Here is an 11,450-nt window from a genome sequence, read left to right as displayed (position 1 = left end):
GGCTTGCTACCCCAAGAAGGCAGCACAACCAGGGCTGAAGGACAAGGGCAGAGAGCAGGGAAACACGCAACCCAAGCTTTTAGGCCATCTTCTATTCCCTGATGCATGGTTGGTGGGAAGTGCTGAATTTGAGCCTTATCTTCCCGAGCATATGTTTCTAAGTCCACACAGCTGAAGGTGTAAGGACGATAACCCTGTTTGGAAAAGCGTGTCAGCCTCCAGCCTCTTGAACTCAACTTGAAACCCCCCCCCCCCAAGCAGTACGAAAACAGCAGAGAGGTGGGCCAAGTTAAACACACACACACACCACCTACTGAAACAGAACAGGATCTTAGACAGAAAGGAGAAACAACCCCCCAGAGAGCCAGGCAGGGAAGAGGGGGTCCTGCAGAGCAAAGAGGGAAGCAATGAGTCCGTCTTCGCTTCCGCTCATCCTTCCTACGCCTGCTTTTCTCAGCCAGACCTACAAGGGTGTTAAACGAGAGCCAAACACGGGACAGGGGGAAAAAAACCAGAAAACTCCACGCCCCAGCAGACATGCAACCACAGCCAGTTGTTCAGAAGAGAAAGGAGATTGGTAGAGGCCAAATGGGACAGCTGCAGGACAACTATATAAAAGGTTCTTGTTTTATTACACAAAATAAACAAATACATTTCTGCCAAACTCAAGGGCTCCAAGTAACAGTGCAGGAAAGTGCCCCCACCCCGGCCGCTCTTCATGAGCTCAGCTAGTCTGGATCCACCTGTTCGAAGGGATGAGCCCCAAGGAGGAGACCTCGGCTCAGACTCCCCCCCCCCACCTCTGCGCCCACAACGGTGCTCATATACTGGCCGGGAGAGAGGACTCTTCCCTGGCTCATGACCTCTGGGCTGGAATGCACCTCAGCATGAAAAATACTGCTTTATGAGTCTCACCACCACAGGAGAAGCCAGCCGGCTGAAGTCCAGTAACAGACACACCTTGGCACAATGAGCCTTCACCCAAGTAAACACTCAACCAGAAATCATGGCCTTGTTTTAAAATGGAACAAGATCCTCTTGATCCCTCTGCCTGTGTATACTGAGCTTTTTCGGAGCCTCTAACCAAAGGAGGAAGCTGGGTGATAGATCCGAATCTCCTCTTCTCATACTTAGGGCAAAGTCCAGGCTCCACTCTGCTCCCTCCAATACGCTGAGCCTTCAAAAAACTGAGGTCCTCCCTGGTCTTCCAGCAGGAAGTACTGTTGGGTTTTGATCTGTGTGTGCGATGCTGAGAATTCTGAGGCCCAAGACGGGCCATGACACGAAGGAAAGGCGGGGTGGGGGTGGGAATCAGTGCAACCCCATCCCAGCTTGGTGTGTAATTTCTCAAGCCTCTCCCAGACGCTGCTTAAGGATCCGGCCTCGTGCCTCCAGCTCCAGGCATTAAGGCAGGCATCCTCTGCTTGGCTCAACGATTCCGGCTTCCCAAGCCCCCCATGATTGTCACCTGCATACAAAAGTCTCTTTTCTTTGTACCTGGGGAAAAAAACCCTGCTGAACGGGGGGGGTGTCTTGAGCAGCCCCTCAGATCCTTCTGGAATCACCGCCACCCAAAGCAACCTCCGGCAGGGAGTGCAGAACACCGCCAGCTGCCCCCAAGACCGACGCCCATCTCAGAAACACCCTCGGAGGCTTTAGTAGGGCTTCTTCGTTTCTCCCAAACAACTCAACGCAGCCCATGCATTGTCTCGTCCGGATCCTACCCACCCTCCCACTCCAGTCAGAAGGTGCTCTCCAGCAGACAGTGGCAGCCGCAGCCGGTGGGGCAGACTTCCTGGGTGCGGAACCATTCCATCATGTGGCTGGTGTGCCCGCCGTGCCCACAGGTCAGGCAGAAGTTGGAGGAGCCTCGCACGGCCACGTGGCAGATGGCGCACTGGAACGCGATGCCTTTGCAGTTGGCGCACTGGACCCCCCGCACCTCGTGGCGGCAGTAGCTGCAGTAGACGCCAAACTCTGCCAGGAGAATAAGAGGGAAGGAGGGAGTTATAAGATGGCCCCCCCCCCCCGCTGCCGAGACCCCCATGGCAGGGCCCACTGTGGGCTTCTCAGCCAGCTGGCATCAGAAAGCCAGTGGATCGCCATCTTGCCATCCAGGATCCTTTGACGTCTCCCTGGCCTTCATCCTCCTGAAAAGGCTCCTCTCAGCCCTCTCCCCCCTGCCGCCAGCTGAAAAAAGCAGGGATCGGAAGCTCCTCTCTCTCTCTCTCTTTCGTCTTCAGTAAGCATTTCGCTGGCATGGAGCAATAATATTATTTAAAAAGAACAGATGGGGAATGAGCTCTGTCATTCAAAGACAGCGACAGGGCACTAGTGGGATTATGGTAAAAGGCTGCAAGATGCTCGGAGGTTTACAGAATTAGCCAGCCTTGTTGACAGGATTGGGGTTTCTGGGGTTTCTCCAGACCCTCTCCTTCCAGGAACAGCCCTCCGACACCGGGGAGGCTTTCCCGTCATGGCCATGCAAGCCCCAGGCACTGCCCGTGGGCTGCAGGGCCACGCCTGGAGAAAAGCAGGGCCACCTTCCTGCCCCTTCCGCCCCACCCCACACCTCACAGCGAGCCTTAAAAGAGACGCGGAAAAGTGACGAGACTGCTGGGCTTCAGGCAACCCAAAGCCGTTTCCTTCTCTTTAGCTGACAGGCAGGCAGGAAAAGTGCCACCGGGTGGAAAAGCTCAGTGGGAAATTGCTCCCCCCCCCAGCAAGATCAGCAGGAAGCAGGCCTGTGGGCAGGCGAATGACCCCCCCCATCTCTTTTCTCCCTTGCCGGTCTCCAGGGGCCCAATGGGGCTGGAACAGTAGTGAGCAGATGCACAAACACACAACAGGACACAGCGTTGCACACCCAGCGGCTCCTCCGGCCCCAAAGGCAGAGGGGATGATGCCACCGGATGGCTCCAAGCAGCCGTGCCCTAGAGTCAACCCGGGACCTTCCGCAGGCAACACCAAACCAGGCCGTCTCTACTGGGACAGGACCCCAAGCTGGGGGTTCAACTCACCAATCCCCTTGTGAGGCTCAGGCGGGCAAGAGACAAACTTGAGGACTTCCGCCCGCTTCTCCCTCAGGCCCCAGCGATAAAGGATCTCTCCGTAGCACTTCTTGAAGTCATCGAACTGCTGGGTGTTGGCCGGATCCAGAAGCCTAGAGAGAGAAGCCCGGGGTCCTCACAGCTGACAGAAAGCCCAAGGGTACATCTCACATACACACCTTGTCCCAGGTTCACCTTTCTCTTCCTCCAGCTACGAGGAGAGGGATTTTCAGATTTCTTGGGCTTCCGCTCTCAGAATGGGCCCAGAATTCTGCTTGCAGAATTCTGGGAGCAGAAGTCCCAAAACAGAGCCACAAGGCTTCACGTGAGGGGGAGCCTTGACACTCATGAGGCAGAGTAAATGGAGTCCCCACAGGACTACCCCACCCATGAGACTCTCATTCTCAGAATTCCACCTGGGGGGGGGGTTCTGGCTGAATTTGGGTAATGGGTGCCCAAAATATCTGAAAGTCCCCTCCTAGGGGATACTCCTCACCCCCACCCCTCTGCTGACACGTGGAAGCTCCTTCGGGGGGGGGGGGCAAGCACTTGTCTGGCTTGGCTTTTGCTGAGGCTAACTGGCACACTTCCTCGTTTCCTGTGCCGTCTTTGTTCTGCTGATTTTTCCATACACAGTTTTGCATCAAATACCTCTGAAGTTTTAAAAAAGTAAACAGAAGTGCAAGGATAATTTTGAGAACACAACATTCAACGATTCATGTATGGATGAGCAGGCTGGCTCAGAAGCCGTGTGGTCTCCGTGAAGCAGTAGGCTCTGTTTTCAGACCGGCTCAGACTGTGGTTCCACCACAGAGAACAAAACCATTGCCATCTTAGAACAGCAGAGCTGGAAGGGATCCTACAGATCATCAAGTCCTGCCTCTGTCAGGGGCCACGGTGGGGAATCGAACTCCTGAACTCTGCTGAGGTCCAATCACAGACGTCACCCCTCTCTCTCTTTACCTTTTGTTCCTGTCGTGCTGATCCTTCTCCCGATCCCGGTGATCCGCGTAGGCTAAGTTCCCAAACCGGAGGTCGTCGGGTGAAGATTCGCACCAGGCCAGGGGGTGGTCAGCCTCCTTGCCGGCTGCAGAGGGAAAACGGGGGTCAGAAGGACTCTGAGGGGGGGGGGACGGAGCCTCAGGCCAGCTGCCCCCACCCCCAGGCTAACCGAGAAGCCCCCATCCGCCAGACAACCCCTCTGGCGTGTTGTTAAGGACCTCCCTTCACTGTGGCTTTGCAAGGTGACAGGAAAACAAGTTTTCCATCTCAGAGGTGCTAGCTCATGGGAGCATGAGCAGCATTAAGGGATCAAGTGACTAATTCTGTGACACCTTAAAAACGAGATGTTTTATCTGGCAAAAGCTTTCAGGGACCGCCTCTCCTGCAAGTCCTTGGAAGTTATGGCCTAATAGAATGAGTTGGTCCTTCGGGTATCAAAATCCTGCTTGTTGTTTCAGCAGCAACAGGGTGAAAACCGCTATTGGCTAGAAAACTATGAATGAGAAGTTTCACCCTCTTTGCAGTGACTCTAGTTTTAGACACCTATATCCCACTTATGATGGAACACATAAAGTGGCTTACAAATACAAAACTAGATACAAAAACTTGTATTTGAGTGTGTAAATCTTTGCATTGAGCAATGTCTGAGAACAGGATGTGAGCAAAGAGAGATGGGGTGGGAGGTTTCTTTTTTAACACGAACAGAAGAAACGCAGTTGAAAGAGGGCATTTGGAAGGGGACCCCCCCCCCCAAGGCGGCTTACTTAGGTTCCAGCTACTGGTGCTGAGTCCAGGGTCCGACATGCTGGAACAAGAGCCAGAGGAAGTGAAGCTGGGCTGCCGGGGGGAGAAATGAGGAGAAACGACGTCACAGGGTGAACTGACACAGGCGGGGCCTCCCAGGAAAACGGTTGGAGAGGAAAGCGGCTCTTACGTATCGGCTGTGGCTGGCGGGGCGGGGAGGGAGGAGTCCGGCGGGGCTGAGGGCTCCCTGCGGCCTGGACTGGGCCTCAAAAACGCTGCACAGCATGGCCAAAGTTTGCACATCGTGAAGCTGGCAGTAATGGGCCACCCTGGAGGGGGGAGGGAAGAAAGAAAGAAAGAAAGAAGCCTTTTTAGGAAAGACTAAAATATTTGCGCTGATGAAGAAAAAGAGGGCTAAGGAACTTTTGATTCCCCACCACCAAACAATAAAGAAGCGGAAAAAATAAAACTCATTGGCAACTCCCGCTCTTGTGCTGCCAACCGGAGGTGGCAACGGGTGTTCTTGGGTTGCTCCCCCCCCCCCCCGGCCACTTCTCCACCCCGTTCCCTTCCCGATCCCAGCCTGCCGGCTTACAGAGACTCCAAGAGCTGACGGCCAAAGGGATGCTGGGCCCAGGGTGTCTCTAAGTCGGGGTCGGAGTTGGGGCCGAGGCAGAGGTCTGTTGCCACCGTGGCCAGGGACCAGACCTGGAGCAGAAAGAGAAGGCACAGAAAGAAGCATGGAATCGCCGCGTCGGAAAGGGCCGTCAAGGCCGTCACGTCCAACCCCCGGCTTCTCTCGGACGCCTCCTCTGGTGTTGGCGCGCTCACCACCTCCTGAGGCAACGGGTTCCCTTGCTGTACTGTCTGAACAGTTAAAGACGTACTGGGGCCAAACAGCTCGCTGGCCATGTGCAACAGAAGGCCCACCTCGGTCCCTCACTCAGCACATCTCAGAAAGCCGAAGGACGCCCGCGGAGTGGGTCAGAAGACTGCTGGGGCCTGTCCGTCATCCTATACAAGGTGAGGACCAGGATTCGCCGTGGGGTAAGAAGCAGAGAATCACAGAACGGTGGAACCTGGGGAGGGATCTCAAGGCCCCCTAGTCCAACCCCTTGTCAAACACGGGCAATCTGATGGGGGGGGCACCTCAACTCCATTGGGAACCCCACCTCCAAGGAAGGAGAGGCCACTGCCTTCCTGAGGGAGCCTGTTGCCCCCATGGACATGCCAGGGTCCTGAGACTTAAATCCCCATTGGCTTTCTTGGGCTTCGAATCCTGCTCTCCAGAGCCACTGAGAACGAGCGGGTTCCGTCCTCCATGGGACACCCCCTCCAGGCCTCTAAAAAGAGGGCTAGCCTGTCGGCTGCCAAACACTTCTCCCCCACGTTTCTCACCACCCGGTCTCTTGAGAACGAAGGACACCGAGGGAGCATCACAAGAACGAGGGCAGTGGCGACCCGCGGGGAGCTCAGAAGGGCAGAGAGTCCCACAAAAGGGCCTCCGAGGGATGTGTGGAAGCGGAGCCTCCCTGGGCTGGGGGCCATTACCTGCAGGAGGTCCCTCCGGCCCACCGTCAGTGCAGAGGCGGCGTTCTTCTGGCACGTCTCCCGAATGTCGGCCACGTCCAGTCTGCAAAGGGAAGCCGGTGAGTATCAAAGGGAGGGACAGGCGAGCCTTCTCTTCGGCCAGACCGCCAGGGGCCGCGCAAAGGCCGGAGAGAGAACCACCCAAAAGGCAAAGCTTGTGGCTGCCAGCTCCCACGTGAGTCAAGGGAAGTCCCGTGAAGCCTCGGGGTCAGCTGCCACTCGCGCATCAGGCGCTTTGTTGCATTCCCGGGCGCAACGCTCAGCGGCACCTCCGGGAACTCCACCAGTTGATGAGGAGCCACCGGCGGCCGAGGCTTGACGCGAATTCCCTGGCACAAGCCCGAATCGGCAACGGGGATCGGGCCACCCGCCGCAGCTTCCCTGAAACTGGAAGGGAGAGCCTGGACTCGGCTTGGTCAGGCAGGGGCAACCTAGCTCACTCGTTGCTTCCATTCTGCATCTCGTTAAGAGAAAAGGAAAGGAAAAAGAAGAGGCTAGATGCCCACCGGTTCCCAACAGGACTGCTGGCTGAATCACAGCCAGGATTATGACTGAGCTCCCGGGTTACTCACGTGTACATCTCCCCTAGAGATTTGTGGACTGGAAGCAGGCAGGAGATGTCCTGAATGATCACTTTCCCGGCAGCTTTGATGGGTCGGCTGCTGGCATCCACCCCGTCTCGTTTGTTCTTCCACCTTCTTGATTTCTGTGGTAGACAGACCAGCAGGTGAGCAGCAGTGACTGAGATAGAGCACGCGCACACACACACACACATATATAAATGGGGGCAGGAGGAGGAGGAGGAGAGAGAAAGAGAATGCGTTCAGCCTCTCTCTTTTGAGGGTGGGGGAGTCATGGGGTTGAACAGCCCCAGCCTTTAGAAGCTCTGCTCTAACTAGCCGACCGAAAAGGGGCAAATCACACACAGACAGACGCTGGGGAAAAAAGCAGTCAAGACAGATGCACGAGCAGAAGGAAAGTCTGCCTGGGGTCGGTGGGCAAATCCAGGAGAAGAGCCAGCAGGGCAGCTAAAGCAGGAACGAAAGGCTCTGCCTTTATAATCAGGTCAGTCCGTGGGTCCTCCTGCTGTGGTCTCTGACTCTCAAGAGCCTCCTTCCTAGCGCTTCCTGGATAGGGCAGAGACAGAGCTACCGTCTGGGACCTTATGCAGACTCTGCCACTAAGCTCGAAGACGTCCCCCCGTGGACAAGGTCATCTCTGCCCAGGCTGCGTGGAAAGACACCTTCACAGCCCCTACCAAGCCTGGCTATGGAACGGCCCTCGCTTTTGCCATGGAGACCAAAAGAATGACTTACTAAAGGAAAACATGATCCATCCATTTGTTTCATCATTTATGAAGAAAGGTCTTGGCCTGCTTGCGGAAGGACAGCGAAGAGGGGGCCAAGACTGGCCTCCAGTGGCAGGGAGTTCCAAAGTCTCTGGGAGCAGCCACAGAGAAGGAAGGTCCTCCTCTCCCAGGTCCCCACCAAATGCACCCGTGAAGATGATATGGCCGAGAGGAAGGCCTCCTTCCCCCGCTGCTCTTAAGACCTGGCCGGGCAGGCTCATAAAGGGAAAGGTGGTCTTTTAGGGAGCTTTGACCCTAGTCAATTCTTAGAATCCAAACATTTACGGTCACAAGAGCAAGCAGGGCACACCACACGGCACAATGACCAGACTTGCAATACTGACGGATCTAATACAGCAGTGCCCCACAAAAGGGGGGCCAGGCAAGGCTGACTCAAACCAGCAAAGGCCCATCAATTCAAGGCCTGGGCAAGTGAACCACCCCATGCCACTGATCACACCCACGAAGGATGATGTGCGAACTGGCGGTTCGTGAGGCTTTATTTCTCGGATGAACAGGTGTTAGGCAGTGCCTGGTCTGCCTCCTCCAGCAGGCGACCACTCAAGAGGTAGCACCTGAGGAGGCGGGGCAGGGAAGCCAAGGCAGAAACCCTCCAAGTGGGCGGCCGCCAAAGGAAGTGGGGCTGGGAAGCGCTGAACACCTGTTTGGCTGAAAAACATCTTTACTCTGTACATATGCATGCGTGTTTTAATGAGACTTTAAACATCTGGTACTTCATTTGCAAGGTGATGTAGATCAGTGGTTCTTAACCTTTTTGAAAGAAACGCCCCCTTGAGCCATTGAGGAAGTTATCATCGCCCCCCTCCCCGCGGTGATGAGATCTTTCTTATTTATTTATTTATTTATTTATTTATTTATTTATTTATTTATTTATTTATTTATTTAAGACACTTAAATCCAATGACCCCTGAAAACAAAATTCACTTCCAAGAAAATGAAATGCCCCCCAAAAGTAACATTTAATGATTTAGTTGCAAGCGAACTTTAAGATGCAAAAAGAAATTAAAAAGGGCATAAAAACAAACCGCAATGCAGGAACTAAAAATTTTAAGACGAAAACTCTGAAACTAAATTAAGATTGGAGGAAAATATATATTCATGCACATTGTAAAAAGACTGCAGCCATCTTCACAGGTTTGGCTTGCTCCAGCGCCCCCCTGCCGCCCCCTTCTGCTCCAGCGCCCCCACGCTGCCCCTTTTCGTTCTACTGCCCCCCTGAAAAATGAAATCGCCCCCTGGGGGGCATTATCGCCCACGTTAAGAACCACTGATGTAGATGACTGTCTTGCAAAGGTGAAACAGGGAAGCCTGCTTTCAGAATCACTTCCAGTGTAAACGAGGGTGCAAAGCCCACCCGTTCATACCGTCTCAACCACCCATGAGCACTGTAAGGGGGTGGAGGGTGCTTCACTTCTGTTAGTCACTCTTGCCTCCCGTCCCCGCCCAGGCCCAGAGAGTCCTTTGCTGCAGACACGAATAATACATGCAGCCACATGCAAGCCCTGCTCCTGCATTCTCCAGAAATCATTAACCCTGAAAGCTCTTTTCAGACGGCTAAAGCGTTTGCAGAGGGGGAGGGGAGGCTCCCACTGGAGTGCTCCCACACCTTGCTCCAGGGCTGAGTCTCTGAAAGGCAGGGGAGCCAATGGAAGATTCGGGATTCAAAGCAGGAAGGCAAGCTCCAGATCCTGAAGGGGCTAACCTTGAGGAGGCAGGACTGAACTCGCCTGGTGGCAGAACTGCAAGAGAAACTTCCCACCCTGGAAAACCAGGAGGAAGGGAAGCAGGAGGGTCTCCGAGGAGAAGAATTTTATGCAGAAACACGTGGAGGTTTGGAACAGTGGTTGCTTGGAATTCCTCCCCTCTCCCATGCGCACATGTAGATCAACCTTCTCCAACCGTGTGTTCTTCCACTATGTCAGATTACAGTTGCCACCATCCCAGAACAGCACAGCCAGTGATCTGCCCGTCAGGGAAGGATAGAAAAGAGTTTACTGCACTGGGGAGACTGGCTTACAACTTGCCTTCCATGGAAAGGGCCCAGGCATTTTTGAAAACATCGGCAGGCGGCATCCCGTTGGGGGAAAGGGCAGAGGTGTCACTGCCCGACGGGCACAGCACTTTCCGCCATCTCCGGCTGGTGGCTGCTGTGCCAGCCAGAGATGGCCCCCGTCAGATGGACGGGCTTCTGCTCTTGCAAGGGGAAAGCAGGTAATGAACCGCCGTGGTTAGAATCGGACAGCGTCACATGCAGTTAAAAAAAAAGGAACAGGGTTCCGTTGCATTCTTTCTTTCCTTTAATTCAGAAACAGAAGACTAAAGTAGATGCAATTATAAATTTCTAGTTTATAGAAGACTACAAGCATGCAGCTCACCCCGCCACTTTGTTAAGAAAGAGGTTTTAACGAACCAAAGTTGACTTGGGGGGGTGAGGGAGGGTGGATGAGCATCTTTTTCCTACTGAAGTTATTTGCCCCGGGGTTTTCAGAACACTGGGTAAGTGGCTCGGGCGACATGACACCAGGATAACAACGCTGTCCCGGAAAGACCCTGGAATAGTTCCTTTGAGACCCTGGCCTAACGTTGTGCTCTTTGGATTTTAATAGCTGTGGAAGGTTATTGATCACCTGCTGATGAAAAGCAGGGTAACTTGCACAGAATGCGCTAAAATGCCACAGAAAAGACACTCCACAGCACAAAACCAAGCCAATTCCCCCAAAGGCCACGGCGGAGTTAGGTACGTAAGAGGGAAAGAGCATCTTCTATGTGGAAGAGGATGCAAGCGAAAGGAGGCCGGATGCACACCCAGCGGCTTGATGAGAAACAAGGGAAAAAGCAAGGCAGCCATGGAGCTAATGAAACAGGCTTCTTCCTCTCAGGAAGAGGGAAGGCACAGGATGAGAACGGAAGGGGGTCATGCCACTTGGGGAGCACCACAGCCAGCCGACGTGGGCACCGCCACATTCACAAGGAGGGACAGCCATAAGCAGCCAGTCAGGGATCGATGTGGAGTCAGCCCAAGAATAAGCCACTGACTGCTTTGTAGCAACCGTGGGGAATCTCTGCACCATCAGCAAGGCGTGGTTCCTCCTGTCACCATGCCAGAGAGAACGGAGCAACTCCGGTGAACTCTTGATGGAGCCCAAAGGGAGAGGAGCGTCTCTACCCACGACCGCGGCGAGGCTGAGCCTCTCTTAGCCCTCGCACTCAGCGTCCGGCTGATGTGAGGGTGGCAGGAGAGGGAGAAGACCCGGGCGTTCCCACCACCACCCCAGCCAGTTGCTAATCTCCAAGAATGAAGGGGAGTTCTGATCCCGCAGGCAGCAGTGAAGCCCTACAGCTTGGAAAGAAAAGAACCGGGGCCGCACTGCAAAACTGGATGGCTGCCAGGCTGTAGGGTCTGACTGTGAGGAGTGTTGCTAAGAGGCTGCGTGAGGACCACTGGCACGCCCTTCCTGAAATCTCTCTCTCTCTTACACACACACACACACACACACAAGTACACAGCAGCCTCACTACCTGGGAGATGGTAAAAAGAAATAAAATTAAGAATTAAAAACAAGGCCAGCTCTGAAAAAAATAAGCAAAGCTGTGCAAAGAGTGGATTGCAGCTGGCAGTCTCCATCAGGCGGCTAGAATTCAGAGAGATGTTTCCCATGTGTGGACCAGGCCTTGGGGACCGAAGCGTCAGGCCA

At 54.3% G+C, this 11,450-nt stretch overlaps 1 protein-coding gene across 1 annotated transcript in view; it reads right to left on the bottom strand.

Moving 5' to 3' along the window:
* Positions 1 to 613: 613 nt before the first annotated feature.
* Positions 614 to 11,450, bottom strand: part of WDR59 (WD repeat domain 59) — a 37,384-nt gene continuing 26,547 nt past the window's right edge. The window contains exons 19-26 of the mRNA XM_020797906.3: positions 6,959 to 7,092; positions 6,348 to 6,429; positions 5,392 to 5,504; positions 4,987 to 5,125; positions 4,817 to 4,889; positions 4,014 to 4,137; positions 3,021 to 3,163; positions 614 to 1,977 (exon numbers count right to left, since the gene is read on the bottom strand). Of these exons, the coding sequence (XP_020653565.3) occupies positions 1,742 to 1,977; positions 3,021 to 3,163; positions 4,014 to 4,137; positions 4,817 to 4,889; positions 4,987 to 5,125; positions 5,392 to 5,504; positions 6,348 to 6,429; positions 6,959 to 7,092 (1,044 nt within the window). The 3' untranslated portion in view covers positions 614 to 1,741. The remainder of the gene's footprint in view (positions 1,978 to 3,020; positions 3,164 to 4,013; positions 4,138 to 4,816; positions 4,890 to 4,986; positions 5,126 to 5,391; positions 5,505 to 6,347; positions 6,430 to 6,958; positions 7,093 to 11,450) is intronic.

The sequence above is a fragment of the Pogona vitticeps genome, chromosome 10, assembly GCF_051106095.1.
Source record: "Pogona vitticeps strain Pit_001003342236 chromosome 10, PviZW2.1, whole genome shotgun sequence".
NCBI classification, from domain to species: Eukaryota; Metazoa; Chordata; class Lepidosauria; order Squamata; family Agamidae; genus Pogona; species Pogona vitticeps.
Note: the sequence above shows the minus strand (reverse complement) of the source record. Positions and strands in the feature narration are given on the sequence as shown.